The sequence below is a fragment of the Trachypithecus francoisi genome, unplaced genomic scaffold, assembly GCF_009764315.1.
Source record: "Trachypithecus francoisi isolate TF-2019V2 unplaced genomic scaffold, Tfra_2.0 Lachesis_group3, whole genome shotgun sequence".
Classification (NCBI taxonomy): Eukaryota; Metazoa; Chordata; class Mammalia; order Primates; family Cercopithecidae; genus Trachypithecus; species Trachypithecus francoisi.
In genome coordinates, this window is record NW_022681468.1 from 85,474,081 (window position 1) to 85,497,059 (window position 22,979).

Sequence of the window (22,979 nt, forward strand, 5' to 3'; positions counted from 1 at the left end):
ATTTTACACCCAGTGAGCTCTGCCAGTGCCCCAAAATCTGAATGGAACTAAAACATGTCACCACTGTGAAAACAAGTAATTTAACAACTCAGTTGTTGAAACTCCAAATTATTTTTAACCTTAAAGAAATGTGATTTTGGGGCCTCAGCCACATGCCAGGCCACTGTAACTAAGGCAGCTGTAACCGTGGTTTCTCTGTTTATAGATTAAACCTTCTTTCTTACCTGTATTGTTTGGTGAAATGTTGTAATTTACCAAAGGGTACAGGAGAAGACTCCTTTCCTCTCCACTGTTGGTCTTCATTATAGAGTAACTTCCCTCTCCCCTTAGAAAGACTTCATCACTATCACATTAAGATGGAATGTTAAATACACTCTTTTAAATTGGAAAGGAAATGAAAACAAGCTATAAAGAAAATAAAAGAAGACTTGAAGTCGGGGACAAACTGTAACTAATTAATTTGTTGTAACTCTTAAACCAGCTGGTAAAGAAATTGTTGTAATTCTGTTGGATTCTTTTGTCTTTTTCCTACATAAGCAAAAACTTAATTTTCAGATTTGGAGCACTGAACCCATTTCTGTGGAGTCTGTGTGTCACTGAATGGTCACTGCTAGCCTTTTGCTTGAATCAACTCTTTAAAACTGGATTCTGACACTTTTGATTATTTCAAATTGATGCTGCAATCAATGCCTACATCACAACTTGTATTGAATTAAGCACACAATCATTTACACCCTCATCATATACACAAACATATTACATACATTAGACATACACCCATAAAATATACCTTAAATCCCTTGCACAGCATCAATCACATGCATAGTCTTAGATCACACACACCCATACCAATCACACAATACTTACTCCGTGCACATAACATATATGAATGTCACACACCTTGGAATCATATAATTTATTTAGGGTAGGGAAGATTGTTCAGCTTGGGTATGTATCAAGAGAGTCAATATCAGGAAGTCTTGGGTTAGTCAAGAACAGATGCCATGTGGGCTGAATGTTGACAAAAGTGCAAGAGTAAATTAGGTAAATGAAGACAAAAGTGTATTCCAGGGAGAGAAACAACACAGGCAAGGTTATGGTATCAAGAAATTATGCTATTCATAACTCTAAGTATTTGGAAAACACTGACAAACAAATGCAAGTGAGGAGTGGTAGGGGCTATTGATGGAGGCAGGGGCCGCTACTTAGAAAGCACTGAATACTCTACCAATACCTGAGGATGTGCATAGACTTTCTAGTTGCTGATAGGTTCTATCATCTTTAGGTCTTCTATCCTATCAACATACCCATCCATGCTACAATGGAATTCAATGTAGTTGAAGCTCCTGCTCTCTGTGTAGCTGTTTTTGGAGTTCTCCTGGTGACACTTGAGTACTTTGAGAGGATTCTGGACCCAGACATATGCATTTCGGAAGCGATCCATCCAGTTGTCACTAGTGCATATATGCTCTATTTTGTACCATGAGATATAGATAAACATGTGAGAGCTCTTGTCTTTCAGAGCTTCATTTTCTCTCATGAGGACATCACATTTGTACTCTTTGAATTCTCTACTTGGACTTAAGTAGTGCAGTTTCATGAATTCTCTCCAAGAAACTTCCTTGCTCTGTACAAGCAGTGTGCATAGGATGCAAAGCAGGGCCAAGAGTGTGCCCCAGATCTTTAGAGACGATGCCATCTCAGTCACCAGGGCCGCCTGTGTGTCCACAGAGAAGAGAAAGAAAAGCATTATCCAGACAATGCCCAGAGAGCTGAGCTCCACCTTAAAATTCCTTCCCCACCAGGCAGGTACTTGGGTGCAATTTTACTATTTGGTTCCCCAGTGAGAAGATGATAATTTTCATTAGAGAATAGAGTTTCTAAGAACTAAAAACATGCTTCAGCCTGTGTGAGCAAACCACAAAATTAGAAAAAATAGACGAAGTTCATTTTGAGAATTCCAAGCACCTCCTGTCGTCCCTCTCTTACTCTCAACCTGAGGAGCCGATCACCCTCCAGCTGGCTCATTTTTACCATTCCAACTCTCAGGAGATCATGTGTCCAAAAGAGATGATATTTTAAGGTTTATGTCCTTGAAGTGGAAAGGGTTGTCAGATTTTAGGGAAATGTAAAAGATGAGTAACTACTTGGGAGGTGGTTTCTAGGCAGGAAGGCTTCGATTTCCTGAAATGATAGCCCAGCCTGCAATTACACTGACTCTGCAAAATGATGCTTCTCCAATCTTGACTTCCTTATAACACTTTCTCCAAAGCCTGAGTGGAGCATACGTTCATTACTAACTACCCATATTCCTTCTCAGGGGTCATTCCCCTAATTATCACTATTACAAATGATCTTGGTTTGTTGGAGCTACTCCGTGAAAATGTCGTCATAAAAGAACTCCAGTTTTGAGGTTTTTGTTTGTTTGTTTATTTTTGAGACAGAGTCTCACTGTGTCACCCAGGTTGGAGTGCAGTGGCACAGTCTTGGCTCATTGCAACCTCTGCCTCCAGGGTTCAACAGATTTTCTGTCTCAGCTTCCCATGTAGCTGAGATTACAAGGTGCCCACCACCACACCCAGCTAATTTTTGTGTTTTTTTAGTAAAGACAGTTTCACCATGTTGGCCAGGCTAGTCTCGAAATCCTGGCCTCAAGTGATCTACCTGCCTCGGTTTCCCAACCAGAATTCCAGATTTGAAATATTCCTGTAATCAATCAAGTACCAAAACTAAAAGAGCCCCACAGTGGCTTCTCTGGTGATAGCATGGAGTGTGGGGGTCTTTTTGAAAGAGTCTGCCCTTTAAACCAGTGCTCTGTCCTCATTTATCATGAGAAGAGTTGCTGCCCTTACTGAGTCTCTAACCTGATTCACAACTCTAAGCATTGGTGTCCTCAGATGGATTTAATAATAGCTCCCTACAGAGCTGCGAGAGTCTAATGAGACGCATGTATTTAAGAGCACTTCTAATGACGTCAAATGTCCACATCAGACACAGAACAAAGGGTGGGTACTTCCTATCTGTGGAACCCTGTCCTGATGATAAAGACCTGCAGAGGATAGAAGAGCAGAATGCAAGTGGTTTTAATGAATTGTGTTTGAGAAGACTGGGGGTAAAGGAAGGGAGGGGCAGGGAGAGGCCTGTATCAGTGGGGCTGAGGCTGACCAGAATTCAGGCCTTTGTTTTCCATGATTTGGATCCTTCTCCATTTTTTGCTATCTAAAAGTTCAATCAGCCTCCTTCCAGTGCTCCTGGCTGTTCCCCGAGCAACCTCAGCAGAACCCTTCTTACCCTACTCCGACTCCGAGTTCAGGTCACTGGTTGTAGTGGGGATCAGCGTGTGGATCTGAAGAGCAGAGTCTGTGTCCTCCTCCTTTTCTCAGAGCCCTGGCAATCTGCAGCAGTGGAGAAAGGAAGAGCAGGGGGAGCTGCAGCACTCTAGCTGATTGGTAGTGGAGGGGGTGATGGGGAACAGCCTTATTATGTGAACCTGTGCCTGTATCTTCTCATCTGGAACATCTGAATTCATTCAGACAGTGGCCTCAAGCAAAGGCTACAAACATCAAAGACTGACTCCGGGGCACAAAAGAAGGGCAAGACCCTAGAGTGAGGTGACCCCAGAAAGGGGTTATCTGGTGCTATCAGTAGACAACAAGAGACCTGGCTTCTGCTCTGAATTTTTGACAAAGTTCTGGGAAGTCCCTGGAGGGTTATGTTATGTTACGCAGAAACTTCTCTGAGGAAAGCCACTTATAACATTGTGAACTGTGCGACTTTCATTGAGAGGTGAAAGAGTATCTAGTGAAACTGGTGGCCAGACAGTTATGATTAGGTAGCCAGTATCTGAAGTTTTACTAGGCAGTTTGTTATTGTCAATGAAAAGAATCGGCTGGGTGTGGTGGCTCACGCCTGTAATCCCAGCACTTTGGGAGGCCGAAGCAGGAGGATCACTTGAGGTCAGGAGTTCAAGACCAGCCTGGCCAACGTGGTGAAACCCCATCTCTACTAAAAATACAAAATTAGCTGGGCGTGGTGGTGGGCACCTGAAATCCCAGCTACTTGGGAGGCTGAGGCAGGAGAATCGCTTGAACCTGGGAGGCAGAGGTTGCAGTGAGCCGAGATCACGCCATTGCACTCCAGCCTGGGCAACAGGAGCAAAACACTGTCTCAAAAAAAAAACAAAAAAAAAGAGTCAAACTCTGTAAAATATTTGAAGAGATTTATTCTGAGCCAAATATGAGTGACCATGGCCTATAACACAGCTCTCAGGAGGTCCTGAGAACATGTGCCCAAGGTGGTTGGAGCACAGCTGGTTTTATACATTTTAGAGAGGCGTGAAACATCATACATATTTAAGAAATACATTGGTTTGGTCCAGCAAGGCAGGACAACTCAAAGCTGGTGGGGAGTTGGGGGGCGGTGCTTCAGGCTATAGGTGAATTTAAACATTTTCTGATTAACGACTAGTTTTGTCTAAAGACCTGGGATTGGTAGAAAGGGAATGTTCAGGTTAAAATAAAGATTGTGGAGACCAATTCTTTTGAAGTCTTATAGGGGCTGCCCTTAGAGACAGTAGATGACAAATGTTTCCCTTTCAGATCTTAGTTAATCTCTTTAGGATTGGAAAGGTCTGGAAGAAAAAGATCTATCTATGTTAATAGAGATTCTTTACAGATGCAAATTTCCCCCCACAAAGAACAGCTTTGCAGGGCAATTTTTTTTTTTTTTTTTTTGAGACGGAGTCTTGCTCTGTCGCCCAGGCTGGAGTGCAGTGGCCAGATCTCAGCTCACTGCAAGCTCCGCCTCCCGGGTTCACGCCATTCTCCTGCCTCAGCCTCCTGAGTAGCTGGGACTACAGGCGCCCGCCATCTCGCCCGGCTAATTTTTTGTATTTTAGTAGAGACAGGGTTTCACTGTGTTAGCCAGGATGGTCTTGATCTCCTGACCTTGTAATCTGCCTGTCTCGGCCTCCCAAAGTGCTGGGATTACAGGCTTGAGCCACTGCGCCCGGCCGGCAATTTCAAAATGTGCCACAGAAACATGTTTTGGTGCAAAATACTTTTTCTTTTTTGTCTGATAATGTTATGCCCGAGTCAGGTTGAAACGTAAAACATGATATATAGGGTTAAATAAAACTCATCTGATGAGAATTTATGATTTGTAGGGCATGACTGCCCAGACACCTTAGATAGAAATTTGGGCAAGATAAAAAAAAATCAGAGTTTAGTCCTTATTAACAATAACTTCGCTGACGCTATAGTGCTTACTACCTTAGTAAATGTCAGGTAGCCTAGCCATAGTTTCCACAATGTTCCTACACATCACATCTGACTCTGAAGTATGGTTCACAAGGTGTTGACCTCGTTGTTTTTCAGGAACTCAAGACTCAGCCCTAAACTTAGCTCAAGCTGGTCAAGACCACCAGCCCTTAAACTAAGTTTGTGTGAACATCCCATGGTGACCTTTCCATATCACATCTGGAATTTCCACTATGTTTCATACCAACTCCCCCTAAGTTGGTACATGCAACCAATATTGTTTCAGTAACAGTAACCAATGGTTTAACTTATGGATAATGTCAGATACTTGAATGTATTTTATTTATTTATTTATTTATTTTGGAGACAGAATCTCCCTCTGTCACCCAGGCTGGAGTACAGTGGTGCCATCTTGGCTCACTGCAACCTCCATTTCCCAGGCTCAAGCAAATCTCCTGCCTCAGCCTCCCAGGCAGCTGGGACTACAGGCGGGCACCCCCATGCCCAGGTAGTTTTTTGTATTTTTGGTAGAGGTGAGGTTTCATCATGTTGGCCAGGCTGGTCTCGAACTCCTGACCTTAAGTGATCTGCCCGTCTCGGCCTCACAAACTGCTGGGATTACAGGTGTGAGCCATTCTTTGCACCTGGCCTTGAATGTATTTTATATCAACATTCACAAGGCCACTCCTACCTGAGCCACCTTGGTTGAGTTTGTCACTGGACCACCTAGCTATTAGAATGTCAGAATATTCTGTTTATATCCAGAACTTTTCTTCAGACTTCAGCTCATGTCAAGCAATCATTGAATAACAGGGAATCATGTGCTGATAGATTCTGTGGGGCACAGGGGAGATTGTTCCTATGGAACTGAACTGGGGTCTGATCGTCTGGCACAGTAAGATCAAACATCCACACCAAGGTCTATAGCAGGAGAAAGGAGGGAGTTTATTTGCAAGGCAACAAGCAAGGAGAAGCTTGTGGCTCACACTGAAGACCTGGCCTCTCTGATGACTTCAGGTAAGGGTTTTTAAAGGCGGGAGTAAATTTCAGGAAAGCAAAAGTTACAGGCAAAACAGTAAATTAGTATGCGGAGATTATATATTAGTTTGGCTGAGTAAGGTGAGATCTTGAAACACGGGCTCACAGGTCATAGGTAGATTCAAAGATCATCTGATTTGCAATTGGTTAAGGAGATGAAAGTTTGTTTAAGAATAGGGCGTCAGCAGAACAGAACATTAGTTTTGGATCATGGGTGTGACTTTCTCCAGGCCACTCGAAATAATTTAGAAGATCGCTGGTCAGAGTTTAGTCTTCAGTTTCCCCCTTATCTGAGGTCTACAGGCCAGCAGATCTGTTTGGTGGGGGTCTGAGTTTCTGAAGAACTCAGGGATGTATGTTAAGATGTTATTTTTAGTTTCTATAGGGAACCAAACATCCCCTGATTCTAACATTCCTGGCTATTGTTTTAAGCTAGTATTACCTTCTTGCTTATCTAGTTCTTCCTCTTCTTTCTTTTCAAGGCTAGCTAAGAAATTGAAGATTTTCCTTTATTTCCATGCTGGGTGGGGGAGGGTGCCCTGCTAGCCTCTAAGATAGATCCCTGCTCTGTCTCATTGCCTCAGAGCAGGTTCTGTGCATCCTCCCACTCTCTAGGTCTTTTGATGATAGGGAAGAGATAAAGGAAACAATTCTGGGCATCGGGATTTGGATGGCTTGAGAAGCAATTCTGAGGGAAAATCAGCTGTTTGTCATGTGCCCACACATCCAGAGCTCTTTCCAACAAGTGTGCATTATCTATTGAAGACTTAAATTCAAGTAGTGACTCAAGGAATGTAGAGAGAGGTGGGAGAGAGAAGCCACCTGAGCCAATGTTTGAAGAAGCAAGCTAAGAAAGAGCTCTATAGCTTCTCAAGGCATCATATCTTGTGATATATTCTAGGACATCAGTGAGTAATTTTGAGAATGTTTAGAAGTAATGCATTTGAAAGCAGTTTTTAAACAATAAAATATAACAAAATGCAGGCTTGGCTGCTTGCAAAACCAGTAACAAGGACAAGATGAAGTGAAAAGAAAGTAACTTTACTCCAGAGCTAGCACTGGGGAAGTGGCCCTGGCTTGTGTCTTAAAGGAACCATTTCCAACTTTAGCCTGGGGAGAGGGGCTTACAAAGGGAACTTATAGTGGGTGGCATGCAGGGAGTGGTGCTGGGTACAGGTCTGCGCGTCTTGTTCTGGTGGCTCTCTTGAGTCATGGTCCACCTGGAGCATGAGCTGGCATCATCCCCACAATGGCCAGGTTGTTGACTAACTGCTTTGAGGTAATCTCTGGAATTTTGCAGCTGGGTTTTCATGCCTAGGTCTTAGTCCCTAGAACTTCTAAGTAAGCACATATTTAGATGCAAGCATACAGTCAGATAAATGTATGCAAAGTAAGGGAGTGTACAGTGGGAAAGGGGGGGAAACAAAAACTCTTAGTATGTTTCAAAGCTATATATTAAGACTGAGGAGGGGAAAAAAATTTCTGCAGTTTGCTTCAAGATTATATCTTGAGACTAAAAAAAGAGAGAAAAAAGAAAAAGGTTTTAAAATGCATTCTTTTTTTTTTTTTTTGAGACGGAGTTTTTGCTCTGTTGCCCAGGTTGGAGTGCAGTGGGGTGATTTCGGCTCACTACAACCTCCACCTCCTGGATTCAAGTAATTCTCCTGCCTCAGCCTACCAAGTAGCTAGGATTATAGGTGCCCTGCCACCACACCCGGCTACTTTTTATATTTTTAGTAGAGATGAGGCTTCACATGTTGGTCAGGCTGGTCTCAACCTCTTGATCTCAGGTGATCCACCTGCCTAGGCCTCCCAAAGTGCTAGGATTACAGGCCTGAGCACCGTGCCCGGCCTAAAGTACGTTTTTGAAGTTAAATTACTTGGTTACAGCTCCCCACTGTCAAATCCCATCCATTTATTTCGAAAGTGGTCAATGCAGTCAATCTGGCTACTTCCTGCTGAAAAGAGGCACAATTATGAGGTAGTAGGATGGAATCTGCATACCTGGAGCTGGAAATATTCTTGAATCCCAGATTGACAGTGGGAACTTGCTGGAGTATTTTGGTGTGGGGAACTAAGAGCTGCTGAGAAAGTCTGTCTTGCATCCCCATACAGAGTGCACAACAGCAATAAAATCCATAGCAGCTGAAGAAGACACTGAGTAGAATGCCAATTATACTATATATGAGTCTTCCACACACTAGGGAGTTGACTAAAGCTGCCATCACAAGGCCTTGAAATGAGGCATCTATGGCAGAAATATAGTTATTTAAGGCCTTCATAGCTAGGGTTACACTGTGGGAATAATCTGGTGTATATGTGTGTGTACACACACACACATACACACACACACACACACAAAGACTCAGTCTTAGTTAATGCACATGTGCCGCCTTGGGCTGCAGGCAGGATATCTAAGGCCATGCAGTTCTTTAAGACTCTCTGTCTAATCTGTAAGGTTTCTTGAGGGAGAAAGATGATGGCAGAGTGAGTGTTATTAAAGGCAGCAGCCATATGCTTAGCTACGGCCTCTACTTGTAATTTTACACCTATGGCCGCCTCCTGGGGGGAAAAACCACAAGTGTGTCCATTTCTGATGACAATATCTGGCTTTTATGCTTTCCTAATTGGCAGGGAGAGGATCCAGATGGGACAGGATGTCCTGGTAAGTAAGGGTGCCCCCAGTTGCATCTCCTGGTTCCATTATAAAGTAAGTAAGGCAACCATCAGTGCCGCAGGCCCATAGCCAATCCCAGGTGGAGGGATGGGCCCCAGTACGAACATGGGCATTATTCTGCTATCCTAGCCAGTTAACTGGAGAGATTGGCTACATTGTTAAGGACGTAACCATCCCATATGGTGGGCTATGGTGGGCTATGGTGTGCTTGAACCATTACTTGTATTTGTACCGCAGTCAGACATCCCATGCCGTCATGTATGGCATATCTCAAGGTGGGGGTACTGTTAATCTATTCATGGAATAGGTAAATAAGGTGTCTCTGAGTTTCCTTATAGGAGGGGAACCCACTGTGAGAGGTACTATGATCATAGAAGGGAAATGGGTATGAACTCTTATACCAGGTATAGAAATGACTCCAACTGCTTAGGTTAGCAGCTTGTATGCACCATGGCAAGCATGCAGTGCAGGAAAGGAGTAGTTCCCACAGACCCAGCAGTCTGTTTGATTTTGAAGAGAAGCCGCTGTTTGTACCCATTCAGCAAAAAGGTTAGTCTTAGCAAAGATCAAGAACGTACTTCAGATTATAAAATTCATTCAGAACTTCATGTTAACGAAAGAGTGGTATTACTCATCCATATGATCCTTGTATCAGTAACTTCAGATCTTCCTTTGGCTCACATGTCCAAGACAAGCAAGGCTGGTTGTCTGAGGTATCAGGTTGAGGAGGAGCTGCCTTCACCCAAGTGTGATGCATCCATAACTCCATCCCAGTTAGTCTGACCGAGGAATGAATGTCCAGCAGCATTTCAGGGGATCCCGTCCACTTTTCAGCTAGCTGCTGAGCTGGTCCTCAGTTTTCCCAAGACTGTAGCAGCACCTTGTCTCCTGGGTGGAAAGGGTGAAGGGGCTTATCCGAGCAGTAAGCAGACCTGCAGAGAGCAAGCCAGTGCCCAATTAGCAATGTTTGTCCGAACTGTTGTATGTATTGCTTCATTGTGGGCTCTTTTAAGAGATCCAAAGGTGGGACTCTTGGCAAGGGGCTCTGGAAAAGTCTCCCATAAACAAGTTCAAAAGGGCTTAATTCAACCCACTTCAGGGCACTACCTGATCTGGACCAAGGCAAGAGGCAAAACCCTATCCTAGCTAAGATTTGTTTTCTGACAGAGTCTGGCTATTGTCCTCTTTAAAGTAAGGTTCATCTTTTCCATTTTCCTGTCAACTGTGGTCCCCACAATGAGTGCCATTTCCATTTGATTTATGGTGCCTGACTTACTTTTCAAGTGACATCTGAAATAAAGGATCATTGTCGCTCTGTATGAAACATGAAATTCCCAGTCCAGATCTGGGAATTATTTCCTTTAATAATGGCTTGATTACTCCTGTGGCCTTTTAGACTACTAAGTGGGGTACACCTTGATGCACCCTGAAAGATGTCCATGAACACCAGAAGGAATCTGTAATTTCTGCTGGCCGTGGGCATCTGAGTGAAGTCTACCTGCCAGTCCTCAAAAGGGCGTAGTCCTTTGTATCACACCCCTCTAGCGGGAGGATTGCGTTCAGTCTTCCTGTTTTCATTGCATAAGACCCATCCTTGCATAGTCTTTTGAATAGTCTTCCGGAGGTGTGGCCTCTGAAGATGCTGCTGCACTAGGTCAGTGAGAGCCTCTCTCCCATAGTGTGTCCCTTCGTGCAGATGCTTAAAATTGGGTAAACTAAGGCCTCAGGGAGTCATATCATCCTGTAAGTGTTAGTTTCCCAGAGAGAATTAGAATCTGTCTTATCAAACCCCAGTCCCTGGTGCATTTTTTATGTTACTCAGTGTAATGAGGTTTGAAGTCTGATAAGTTCAAATGAGATATTAAGGCCTCCAATATTTTTGCTTCCCAAATAGCCTGTTTTGCAGTCTTATTGGCTGCCTGATGGCCTTTGGTTGCTTGCAATTTTTTTTTTTTTTAAGACAGAATTTTACCCTTGTCATCCAGGCTGGAGTGCAATGGTTCGATCTTGGCTCACTGCAACCTCTGCCTCCCAGGTTCAAGCGATTCTCCTGCCTCAGCTTCCCGAGTAGTTGGGATTACAGGCACCTGCCACCATGCCTGGATAAATTTTCTGGTATTTTTTAGTAGAGATGGGGTTTCGCCATGTTAGTCAGGCTTGTCTCAAATTCCTGACCTCAGGTGATCCACTCACCTCAGTCTTCCAAAATACTGGGATTACAGGCATAAGCCACTCACGCCTGTTTGGACGAACGGAGGCAAGATGATGCACTTCCGGGTTCTTCATCCCCCCAACTTTTCCCCGCGCACGCGAAAATGCAGCCGGCGACCCGGGAAGGTGCAGACCAACTAGGCATGCGCCAGGTGATGTCAATCCGAAGAGACCAAGATTTACCTGGTCGCACCTGCGGAACGCCCCCGACACGCCCGTGCCCCGCCTATCACCCTCCCATTCCTAGAAAAGCCGCTCCGGACGAATGCCACGCACGGACTTCCCAGCTTCCCCACTGCGGTCGGGACTGTCGGAACTCCGCCCGAGAGCTCCACGGGCGACTCTGTGGGCCTCATTTGCCGGAGGCCGACAGACCTCTCCCTACCCACCTTCAGCTGGTTGTTTGCAAATTATCTCTCTGGTGTCCGGGGCAGCACGTAACGGAGGTGTGGGCAGGCAAGGCAACTGTTTCTAATAGGGCCAGAATTTCCACTGGGTGCTTAACATCCTTGTCTCCCAATGTCAAGAGGCCTCTTTCTTCCCAGATGGCTCCATGAGCATGTCCTTTCATGAAGGTGTAGCTGGAATCAGGGTAAATGTTTTCTTGCTTCCCCTGGGACATTTTAAGGCTCTGGTAAGAGCAATTAACTCAGCCTTTGTGTGGAGGTACCCGCAGGAAGGGCGTGGGCTTCTATTACCCTGTTGGTGGTCACCATGATGTACCCTGCTCTGTGTTGCCCATCTTCCATGAAACTGCTCCCCTAGTTACAGTTCTCAATCTGGAGCATCCAATGGCTGGTCTGACAGGTCCTGCCTGCTGGAATAGACTACATGAACAATTTCTAAAATGTCGTACTCTAACCTGGAATCAGGCTCAGTAGCTGGGAGCAGTGAGGAAGAGTTTAGAGCCATGGAGGTCTGCAGGGTGATATTTGGGTCATCCAAGAGGATGGCTTGGTATTTGCCCATTCACCCCACAGTGAGACGGTAATCTCCCTTTTGTTCTAGTAAAGTCAACACTTGATGGGGCACAAAGACAGTGACCTGCTGCCCCAGGGTAAACTTTTCTGCTTTCTGTAGGACTTCACAGGTGACTGCCAATGCTTGAAGGCAGGGATCCACCCTTTAACTGTTTAATTCAATTGTTTAGAAAAATAGACTATTGGCTGTGGGGTGTCTCCTGGCATCTGGATTAGCACACCTAGACTGACCTATGCCTTGCGTCTTATAAATGTAGAGTTTGAACGGCCTTTGGGACACTGGCAGTCCCAACACGGGGGCTGATACTAATTTTTCCTTGGTGATATTAAATCTGTGTTGGCACTTGGCCATCCAAGGCAGGGGCTCAGATTCTAATACCTTTAGAGTTTCATGAAGGAGCTTAGTCATCAGTGCAAAACTAGGACTCCAAATCCAACGGAAGCCAGCCATGCCTAAGAATCCTTGCAGTTGTCTCCTATTTTCAGGAGCTTTAGTGACTCCTCTTGCCTTTCTTTAACCTGAGTCTGAGATAAGTTTACTTTTTGTTTATAGATTTGTAAACACACACTTTGTATCCACCCTGGGCCAGGTGGTTTAGAACTAGGATGGTGTTAGACAAACATTTTTCCTGGTTGAAGCTATCTATAAGTAAGTTATCTACATAGTATAGCAGGACTCCGTCAAGTTTTGTTTTAAGATGGAGTCTCGCTCTGTCCCAGGCTGGAGTACAGTGGTGCAATCTCAGCTCACTGCCACCTCTGACTCCTGGGTTCAAACGATTTTCCTGTCTCAGCCTCCCAAGTAGCTGGGATTACAGGCACGCACCACCACTCCAGGCTAATTTTTTGTATTTTTAGTAGAGACGGGTTTCACCGTGTTGGCCAGGCTGGTCTTGAACTCCTGACCTCGAGTCATCTACCTGCCTTGGCCTCCCAAAGTGCTGGGATTACAGGTGTGAGACACCGTGCCTGGTCGTTCTTGTTGTTTTTTGAGATAGGGTCTTGCTCTGTCACCCAGGCTGGAGTACAGTGGTGTGATCATGGCTCACAGCAGCTTCAAACTCCTGGGCTCACATGACCCTCCCATGTCAACCTCCCAAGTAGTTGGGACTACAGGCATGTTTCACCATGCCAGGCTAATTTTTTGTTGTTGTTTTGAGAGAGAGTTTTACTCTTGTTGCCCAGGCTGGAGTGTAATGGCACAATCTCGGCTCACTGCAACCTCCACCTCCCAGGTTCAAGTGATTCTCCTGCCTCAGCCTCCCAAGTAGCTGGGATTACAAGCATGTGACACCACACCCAGCTAATTTTGTATTTTTAGTAGAGATGGAGTTTCTCCATGTTGGTCAGGCTGGTCTCGAACTCCCAACCTCAGATGATCTTCCTGCCTTGGCCTCCCAAAGTGCTGGGATTACAGGCATGAGCCACTGCTCCTGGCCCAAGGCTACTTTTTTAATTTTTGTAGAGATAGGGTCTCACTGTGTTGCTGAGTCAGGTCTTGAACTCCTGGGCTCAAGCAATCCTAGTGCTTCAGCCTCCCGAAGTGCTGGGATTATAGGCATAAACTGCTATGGCCAGCAAGGAAGGTCACTTTGGTCTTTAGGCAACAAAGGGGGATGGCAAATCAGAGACAAAAAAGGGATCAAGGGTTGGAGTTAGGACTACTTAAGGACTTACCCCCGGTGTTTTCAGCCTTCTTTTCACACAGACAGCATTGAGCACTGCAAGCAGGGTGACAGGACCACTTAGATAACCCGCAGAAGAGTCCACACACTTCTTTTCCCCACGAGGTCTGGCATAGCTAGCTGTAAGATATACTTTGGGGTCCTAGGAAGATGACCTAGTCAAAATGATAGAGATGGTTCCCCTCCAGGGCCAGGTTCCTGGATTGACCGGGTACTTATGCAGGTCACCTTGCAGAGAAAAGAAAGAAAGAGAAAGAAGGCTGGGCCTGGGGGCTCATGTCTATAATCTCAGCACTTTGGGAGGCGGAGGTAGGCAGATCACCTGAGTTCAGGAGTTTGAGACCAGCCTCGCCAACAGAGTGAAAACTCATCTCTACTAAAAATACAGAAATTAGCCAGGTATGGTGTCACTCGCCTATAGTCCCAGCTACTTGGGAAGCTTAGGCAGAAGAATTGCTTGAACCTGGGAGGCAGATGTTGCAGTGAGCCAAGATTACACCACTGCACTCCAGCCTGAGCAGCAGAGCGAGACTCTGGGGAGAAAAAAAAAAAAAGAGCGCGCGAGAGAGGTGGGTATGGGCCCAATGTAGATGCTACACACTCACACAGTCACAGATTCAGACAGTGCACTCCCAGATAGATCCCAACTGAGAGGGCTACATACAAATCTTGAACACTTTTCTCAACCTCAGATGGCCCCATGAAGAGCCATGTTGCCCAGGCTGGTCTCGAACTTCTGAGCTCAGGCAGTCCACCCTCCTCAGCCTCCCAAAGTGCTAGGATTAAGGCGTGAGCCACTGCACCTGGCCGACAATACTGTTTTTCAAATTTAACAAATAAGAAACAGAGAATAGAGAGTGTATCCAAATGAGCCCCATGGGTTGCCCTGTGTCCACATCAATGCCTCTTCTAGGAAATTGTTGAAGGGAAAAATGTTCTGCTGGAGTTAATGTGGCTCCCTGGTCAAATTGGATGCTCCGACAGATGTGAGAAGGGGAAGCCATTCCTGCATCTCATCATTCCTGGTCCCTTGGTCCCTGGTGGGGACTATGACTCCAGTGCCAGTGGCCTGGCCATAGCTCCTTCACCAGGCGAAGGAGGGAGTGCCAACAGCTCCTTTAACTGAACTAGCAAAGTACCATCATCCCTTTCCTATGACTCCAACAGTACAGGCTTAGTAATAGTCTCCTGTACCATAACTTTACATTTTTCTGTGTCAGCTTATATTGCCAAAGCAACACAAAACACTGTCTATAAGAGATTTCTTTCCACTTTTCTTCCTTGTTACAAAAGCGGTCTAGCTGCCAGATGACATAATAACTAAGGAACCCATTTTTGGTCACTTTTCCCCCACATTCTGATGGATGAAGGGGCCAGGTTGTATTACAAAAGTATTTTTTTCTTTTAATGGGTTCTTAGGCAATGGATGCCCAATTTTGTGAAATGCAGCCTAACAGCCTGCCTAAGAGGACAAAATTAGCATTTTTCACATCAACCAAGATAAAATTACAATTAACATACAAAAAAGATGCAAACACCAGTTGTTCCACTCAATGTCTGAGTGCCTTTGATCCACTCCATAGGGGGAGGGATGACTTCTAGCTGGCAATGTAGTGAATGGCCACTCGTGATGAAGAGGGAACAGATGGCCACCCTGAGCTAGGCCACCAAGCTGCTGCCGCCTGGTCTGTCGGCACTCACCAAAAGTAACTGCGAGGCAGAGACGATGGGTTCCCTGAGTCAGGCCTACTGAGCTTCAGCTAGTGATTCCTTTAGGATACCCCCGGACACACAGGTAAACGGGACAAACAAGAACAGTAATGAGACCTCACAAGTCAGAAATCAGATTTCAGAACTGAGACCAAGAGGCCCAAGAGTAGTTCCCCGGGACAGTGCTATGGGCTCCTTCCAAGTGGGAAAGCTGCCCTTGAGCAGGGCCCTTTGTATAGGTGGAGGAGAGTCGATGGGACCTCCAAAGAGGTTGCAAAACCTCTAAGAAGGCCAGTAGATCAGGAGAAGGAAATGGGGGATGTCACTTGTGCTTGGGAACACACAGTAAAGATGTCTTCCATTTCCAGAAACTGTTCCTCCCCTGCAAGCAAGCCTGAGCTGAAGGTTGGCAGTGCAATGCTGGCAAGAAAGATTCCAGAGACTTCGGTGGATCTCCAGGTTCACCACAGTGGCAAGAAGGCATTGAACCAGGGACAAATGTCCATGAGGAGCCTCCAGGCTAGCTCTTGTTAAAAACAAGTTTTGGTGCTGCAAAAGGAATAGCACTCAAATGGAAATTTTCTCAGCAAGGCAAATTTATTTCTACAGAAGGATGCAGTTTGTGCCAGTCATGATGGCAAAAGCACACTGAGCCAGGTAGGGCCAGGGTTTTTATCCCTAATGCAATTGGTTCCTACTGCTGTGTCCTTTCTCCACTGGCTGGAGTTGGACTGCACAGTCTAAACTGACCCGATTGGCTAATGTTTGAAATTGAACACAGGTATCTAGGCAGGAAGGAGAAGGCTATCCCTTATAGCACAAGGCATGACTAAGTTTGTCAGGGCATGTCAGGGTGCGGCAAGGGCAGAAAGGGATGTTTCCAGCATGGGTAACTATAGAAACTAGAGAAACAAAGATCCCAGAAGAACAAGGAATTAAAACCTTTTGAAAAGGAATTTATCATCTCTGACACTCTCCACTAAATTTTAACCCCAATAGATTCATTGCCTGGTGCCTAGCAAGTCAACATACCAAATAATGGCGATAGAGGCAGAGAGATAGTGTAATATTCCTAGGGCAGGCAAGCAAGGGGATGAGAAGAAAACTCAAATCTGCCTCCCTCAGAAGTTTAGGGGTAGGGTTTGTAAGGGGTCTGGGCCAGGGCTGATTCATCAGGGATCTCTGATTCATCAAGAAGTGAGGGGTGCAGTCATGGGATGGGGGAAAAAGAAAACTGCATCTTGTGCTGAACCAGTTCCTTGGTGGAGGTCTTTAGACCAGTTGGCACCAGCCACAACACTGAAATTCAAGATCTGAAACACCTTACAAAATTCTTGACCGGGCATGGTGGCTCACGCCTGTAATCCCAGCACTTTGGGAGGCTGAGGAGAGCAGATCACTTGAGGTCAGGAGTTCAAGACCAGCTTAACCAATATGATGAAACTCCATCTCTATTAAAAATACATAAATTAGCCAGGCATGGTGGTGGACACCTGTAATCCCAGTTACTTGGGAGGCTGAGGCAGGAGAATCCCTTGAATCTGGGAGGCGGAGGTTGCAGTGAGCCAAGATCACACTTCTACACTCCAGCCTAAGCGACATGGGGAGACTCCATCTCTAAATAAATAAATAAATAAGTAAGTAAATAAATAAAATACTGTGAAAGTCAGAGAAACAACACAAAGCCAATATGTGAATTGCCTTTAAATGTATATCACTTTGTATACCACATTCGGCTGATATACAAAGCTAATATATTAATTGACCTTAAATGCACTTTCCTCTTGTACTGTTTTGAACCACTATCTGCTAATCTTTTAGTAAAAGCAACTTTTAAAGAGCTACTTACATGAGTTACTTGTGAGAACCTATTTTAGGAGACCAGAATATGCCACCACAAAGTATGCTCTCTAGCACAAAGATTATTTTGAACTGCTTATTTTGAGAAACAGGATACACAGGAAATCTCTGAAAATAGAGTACACGTTACCCTTTTGCAAGGAAAATGTGCATTCATAAGGGAAACCTCCATTCTTACAGATGTCTCCTTCTCTGTGCCAGAAGGAGAAAGGTGACTCTAAATCACAAGAGACCTTTCTCAGTGCAGAAGGTACTCGACTCAAATCAAACCTTTCCCTCATTTACTCTACTTTTCTGGTCATCTCCCTATGACTTGCTCCCCACATGCATTTTCCTTAGCTTTAGCTGAAGATGGCATTTAAGCCCAAGTTCTAGCCATCCCTTTGAGTTACTCTCTGAGTTTCTCCCATGTGTATATGAGATATGCATGTTACCACATTTTTATTTGTTTTTCTCTTGTTAATCTGACTTTTCTTATGGGGCCCCTGCTAAGATCCTAAAAGGGTAGAAGTAAAATTTTTTCCCTCTCCTACAGTATATTTTGAAGAGCATTTATCAAATAAGAAAAAATGGCATTTTTTCCCCCATATGTAAATTGATCATTGATGAAGAGCTACTGATTTAATACTAGTCTCTTCTGAGTTTGGTTGGTAGAGATTGTCATCCGCAGGTGTCTGCTCCTCCTCAGGTGCACTCAAAAATTGCAAAGTTGAGGCACTGCCTTTGGAACATGATGACCAATCTAGATACACTGACTACTCATCAAGACCAGAGTTAGTGTGCAGTCACCTCATGAATAATGTTGATACTTTGGTCTTTTCCCTGATTGTTTCAAGGCCAGAGCCCTATGTCTCAGCGAAGCGAACATGTTTATTATCAGATAAAATCATTTGTGCTAATGTCTTCTACTTCATGTGTCATCCTTAGGAAATTTAATGCCTTAGCCCATTTAACATGCACTGACCTTCTTAGAAACATTCTTAAGGAATTAAGTCGGCCGGGCGCGGTGGCTCAAGCCTGTAATCCCAGCACTTTGGGAGGCCGAGACGGGCGGATCACGAGGTCAGGAGATCGAGACCATCCTGGCTAATACGGTGAAACCCCGTCTCTACTAAAAAATACAAAAAACTAGCCGGGCGACGAGGCGGGCGCCTGTAGTCCCAGCTACTCGGGAGGCTGAGACAGGAGAATGGCGTGAACCCGGGAGGCGGAGCTTGCAGTGAGCTGAGATCCGGCCACTGCACTCCAGCCTGGGCAGCAGAGCAAGACTCCGTCTCAAAAAAAAAAAAAAAAAAAGGAATTAAGTCTAATAGAGACATCTGTAAGTGTGTGGTTGATGGAGGAGGTGCTCTTTTTCATCCTGGGTGTGTACAGCTTTTATATAGATGACAGCCTACTCTATTTTTGTATGAGAAATTCCCATCCCTAGGGTCAGGGACAGCAGATGATTGATGGGTACTTGCAATGATTGTTTATCAACATCGAAATTAAAGTACAAAACCAGTAGGTGAGATGGGAAAGGAAACAATTTTCACCGAGTACCTATTATAAGCCAGAAACCATGCCATGTATTTTATACCCAGTCAGCTCTGCCTATACCCAGAAATCTGAGTGGAACTAAGCATGTCACATTGTTAAAATCTACAATTCCAACTCTAAGTTGTTGGAACTCTAAATTATTTGGAACCTTAAAGGAATGTGATTATGGTGCTTGAGTTATGTACCAGGCAGCTGTAACTAAGGCAAATGTATCTTGGTTTCTCTGATTAGAGATTAAGCCTCGTTCTTACCTGCATTTGTGAAATGTTATAAATGACTGAAGGGGCCCAGGGAAGACTCATCCCCTCTCAACTGCTGATGTTCATTATGGATTAACTCCTCTCTTCCCTTTCTCATGCAAAGACTTCATCGTTTTCACATTGTCTTTTTGTTTTGTTGTTGTTGTTTTGTTTTTGTTTGTTTGTTTTCGCAACAGATACGGTATGGCTTTGTCACCCAGGCTGGAGTGCAGTGGCACCATCTCGGCTCACTGCAGCTCTGTCTTCTGGGCTCAAGCCATCCTCCCACCTCGGCCTTCTCAGTAGCTGGGACTATAGGGACATGCCACCATGTCTGGCTAATTTTTGCTTTTGTAGAGATGGAGTTTCACCATGTTGCCCAGGCTGGTCTCAAATTCCTGAGCTCAAGCGATCCGACCACTTTAGTCTCCCGGTTTCACATTGTCTTAAGATGGAGTGTTAAATACACTCTTTTGAGTTGGAAAGGATTGAAAAACAACTATAAATAGAACAAGTCATGTGGTGGGGGGAGAGAAGTGTAACCAATTAATTTGTTTTAACTCTTGAACCAGTTTGGTATAGAAAATGCAATTCTCTGTCACTGCTTTCTTTTTCCTACATAAAAAAGAACTTAACTTTTAACTTTGGAGTACTGACCCTATTTCTCTGGAGTCTGTGTGCCACAGGATGTCCATTCCCAGCCTTTCACTTTAGTAAATTCTTTTTTCTTTTTTTTGAGATGGAGTCTTGCTCTGTTGCCCAGGCTGGAGTGCAGTAGCACAATCTCGGCTCACTGCAACCTCTGCCTCCCAGGTTCAAGAGATTCTCCTGCCTCAGTCTCCTATAGCTAGAACTACAGGCATGCGCCACCAAGCGTGGCAAATTTTTGTACTTTTAGTAGAGACAGGGCCTTACCATGTTGGCCAGGCTGGTCTCGAACTCCTGACCTCAGGTGATCCACCTGTCTTGGCCTCCCAAAGTGCTGAAATTAGAGGCATGAGTCACAGTGCCCAGCCGCTCTTAAAACTGGATTTTGACCCTTTTGATTATTTCAAATTGATACCATGATGAGTGCTTACATCACTACTTGTCTCCAGTTTAGCACACAATCATTTATATCCATGATATACATAAATATATCACATACATTAGACCCAGACACATAAAGTGCACCCTAAACCCCTTGCACAGCCATAGGCAAAAATGCCTAGATCACCCATACCCACACCAATCACACAATACATACTCTGCACACATAATATATATAAGTGTCACATGTATTAGAATAATATATTTTATTTAAGAAAAAGAAGTTTGTTCAGCTTGGGTAGGTATAAAGAGAGTCAATATCAGGAAAAGTCTTAGGTTAGTCAAGGATAGATGCCATACGAGCTGAATCTTGGAAAAAATGTGGGTGTAAATTAGGCAAATTAGGACAAAATTATATTACAGATACAGACACCACACAAAGATTTGGTATCAAGAAATCACGATGTATATAAACTCTAAGTACTTGGAAAACACTGACACATAAATGTAAGTGGGGAGTGGCCGGGGCTATTGATGGAGGCAGGGCCCACCACTTTGGAAGCACTGAACACTCTACCAATATCTGAGGATGTGCATAGACTTTCTAGTTGTTGATAGGTTCTATAATCTTCAGGTCTTCTATGTTATCAACATATCCATCTATGCCACAATGGAATTCAATGTAGCTGAAGCTTCTGCTCTCTCTATACCTCTTGTTGTACTTCTCCCAGTGACACTCGAGTACTTTAAGGGCACCTGGGGCCCATACATATGCATTTCTATATCGGTCACTCCCCTTCTCATTGATGCATGTACGCTGAATTTTGAACCATAAGCTATAGATGAATATATGAGACATTTTGCCTTTCAGAGCTTCTTTTTCTCTCATGAGGACATCACATTTGTACTCTTTGAATTCTCTACTTGGACTTAAGTAATGAAGTTTTATGAATTCTCTCCAGTAAACGTCTTTACTGTATACACACAGCCTGCAAAGGATGTAAAGCAGGGCCAAGAGCGTGCCCCAGATCTTTAGAGAGGATGTCATCTCAGTCACCAGGGCCACCTGCGTGTCTACAGGGAAGAGAAAGAAAAACATTATCCCAATAATACTCAGAGAACTGAGCTCCACCTTAAAATTCCTTTCCCTGCCAAGCAGGCACTTGGGCACATATTATATTGCTATTTGGTTCCCTATTAGAAGATGATGATTCTCATTAAAGAATACAGTTTCTGGACCGGGCGCGGTGGCTCACACCTGTAATCCCAGCAGTTTGGGAGGCCGAGGCGGGTGGGTCACCTGAGGTCAGGAGTTTGAGAAATACCCTGGCCAACATGGTGAAACTCCATCTCTACTAAAAATACAAAAAGTAGCTGGGCGTAGTGGCTGTAGTCCCAGCTACTCGAGAGGCTGAGGCAGGAGAATCGCTTGCCCCCGGGAGGCAGAGGTTGCAGTGAGGTGAGATCGTGCCTCTGCACTCCAGCCTGGGCAACAGAGCAAAACTCCGTCTCAAAAAAAAAAAAAAATACAGTTTTCTAAGAACTAAAAATATGCTTTAGCGTGTGAGAGCCAAACACAAATTTGGAAAATATAGATAATGTATCTTTTGAGAATTTCAAATATCTCCTGTCTACCCTGTCTTCTATCCAATTTGAGGAGCCAATCACTATCTAGCTCTCTTTTACCAAATAAACTCTCAGGAGATCATGTGTCCAATAGAAAAATAACGTTTTAAGCTTTTTGTCTGCAAAGTGGAAAAGAGTGTTGCATTTTAAGGGAATGTAGAAGATGAATAACTACTTGGGAGGTGGTTCCTAGGCAGAAGGCCTTGGTTCTGGAAACCACAGCCCAGGTTGCACTTCTCTGAAAAATTATGTTTTTCCAACCTTGACTTCCTTATAACACTTTCCCCAAAGCCTGGGTGAAACATGTGATCATTATTCACTATCCACATCCCTTCTCAGAGGCCATTTCCCTAACTATTGCTATTACAAATGATCTTCATTTGTTAGAGCTTATTGGCAATGCCATCATAAAAGGACATCAATTTAGAACTGTTGCTGTAATCAATCAGGCACCAAGACTAAAACAGTCCCCGCAGAGCTACTGTGGTCACAGCATAGGATGTATGGTCATTTGAAAAAGCTATCTCTTTACCAGCTCTCTGTCCTCATTTGCCATGAGGAGTATTCCTGGCCGTACTGAACCTCTAGCCTGATTCACAGCTCTGAGTATGGGTGTCCTCAGATAGGCCTAATAACAGCTCCCTATAGACCTGCGAGAGTCTAATGAGATGCAAGCATGTGAGAGCACTTCTAACCATGTCAAATGCCCACATCAGACACAGGGTTCCTCATCCGTGGAACCCTGTCCTGGTAATAAAGACCTATATAGGATAGAAGAGTAGGATGCAAGCGGCTTTAATGCATTGTGGTTAGGAGGGCTGGTGGTGAAGGAAGGGAGAAGCAGGGAAAGCCTGTATCAGTGGGACTGAGGCTGACCAGAATTCAGGCCTTTGTTTTCCATGATTTGGATCCTTCTCCATTTTTTGCTATCTAAAAGCTCAGTCAGCCCCCTTCCAGTGCTCCTGGCTGTACCCTGAGCATCCTCAGCAGAGCCCTTCTTACCCTACTCAGACTCCAAGTTCAGGTCACTGGTTGTAGTGGGGATCAGCGTGTGGATCTGAAGAGCAGAGTCTGTGTCCTCCTCCTTTTCTCAGAGCCCTGGCAATCTGCAGCAGTGGAGAAAGGAA

At 44.6% G+C, this 22,979-nt stretch overlaps 2 protein-coding genes across 5 annotated transcripts in view; both read right to left on the reverse strand.

Moving 5' to 3' along the window:
• EDDM3B (epididymal protein 3B) overlaps positions 1 to 22,979 on the reverse strand; it is a 26,710-nt gene continuing 3,731 nt past the window's right edge. The window contains exons 2-5 of the mRNA XM_033188730.1: positions 22,855 to 22,958; positions 9,552 to 9,905; positions 3,292 to 3,395; positions 1 to 1,717 (exon numbers count right to left, since the gene is read on the reverse strand). Of these exons, the coding sequence (XP_033044621.1) occupies positions 1,256 to 1,699 (444 nt within the window). The 5' untranslated portion in view covers positions 1,700 to 1,717; positions 3,292 to 3,395; positions 9,552 to 9,905; positions 22,855 to 22,958 and the 3' untranslated portion in view covers positions 1 to 1,255. The remainder of the gene's footprint in view (positions 1,718 to 3,291; positions 3,396 to 9,551; positions 9,906 to 22,854; positions 22,959 to 22,979) is intronic.
• Positions 20,478 to 22,979, reverse strand: part of EDDM3A (epididymal protein 3A) — a 15,721-nt gene continuing 13,219 nt past the window's right edge. For 2 of the 4 annotated variants that reach the window (XM_033188729.1, XM_033188727.1), the window contains exons 2-3: positions 22,855 to 22,958; positions 20,478 to 21,300 (exon numbers count right to left, since the gene is read on the reverse strand). In XM_033188729.1, coding sequence (XP_033044620.1) covers positions 20,831 to 21,274 — 444 coding nt within the window. In that variant the 5' untranslated portion in view covers positions 21,275 to 21,300; positions 22,855 to 22,958 and the 3' untranslated portion in view covers positions 20,478 to 20,830. Of the gene's footprint in view, positions 21,569 to 22,854; positions 22,959 to 22,979 lie in introns of those variants that run through there. The other 2 variants (XM_033188728.1, XM_033188726.1) reach the window with 2 other exon arrangements.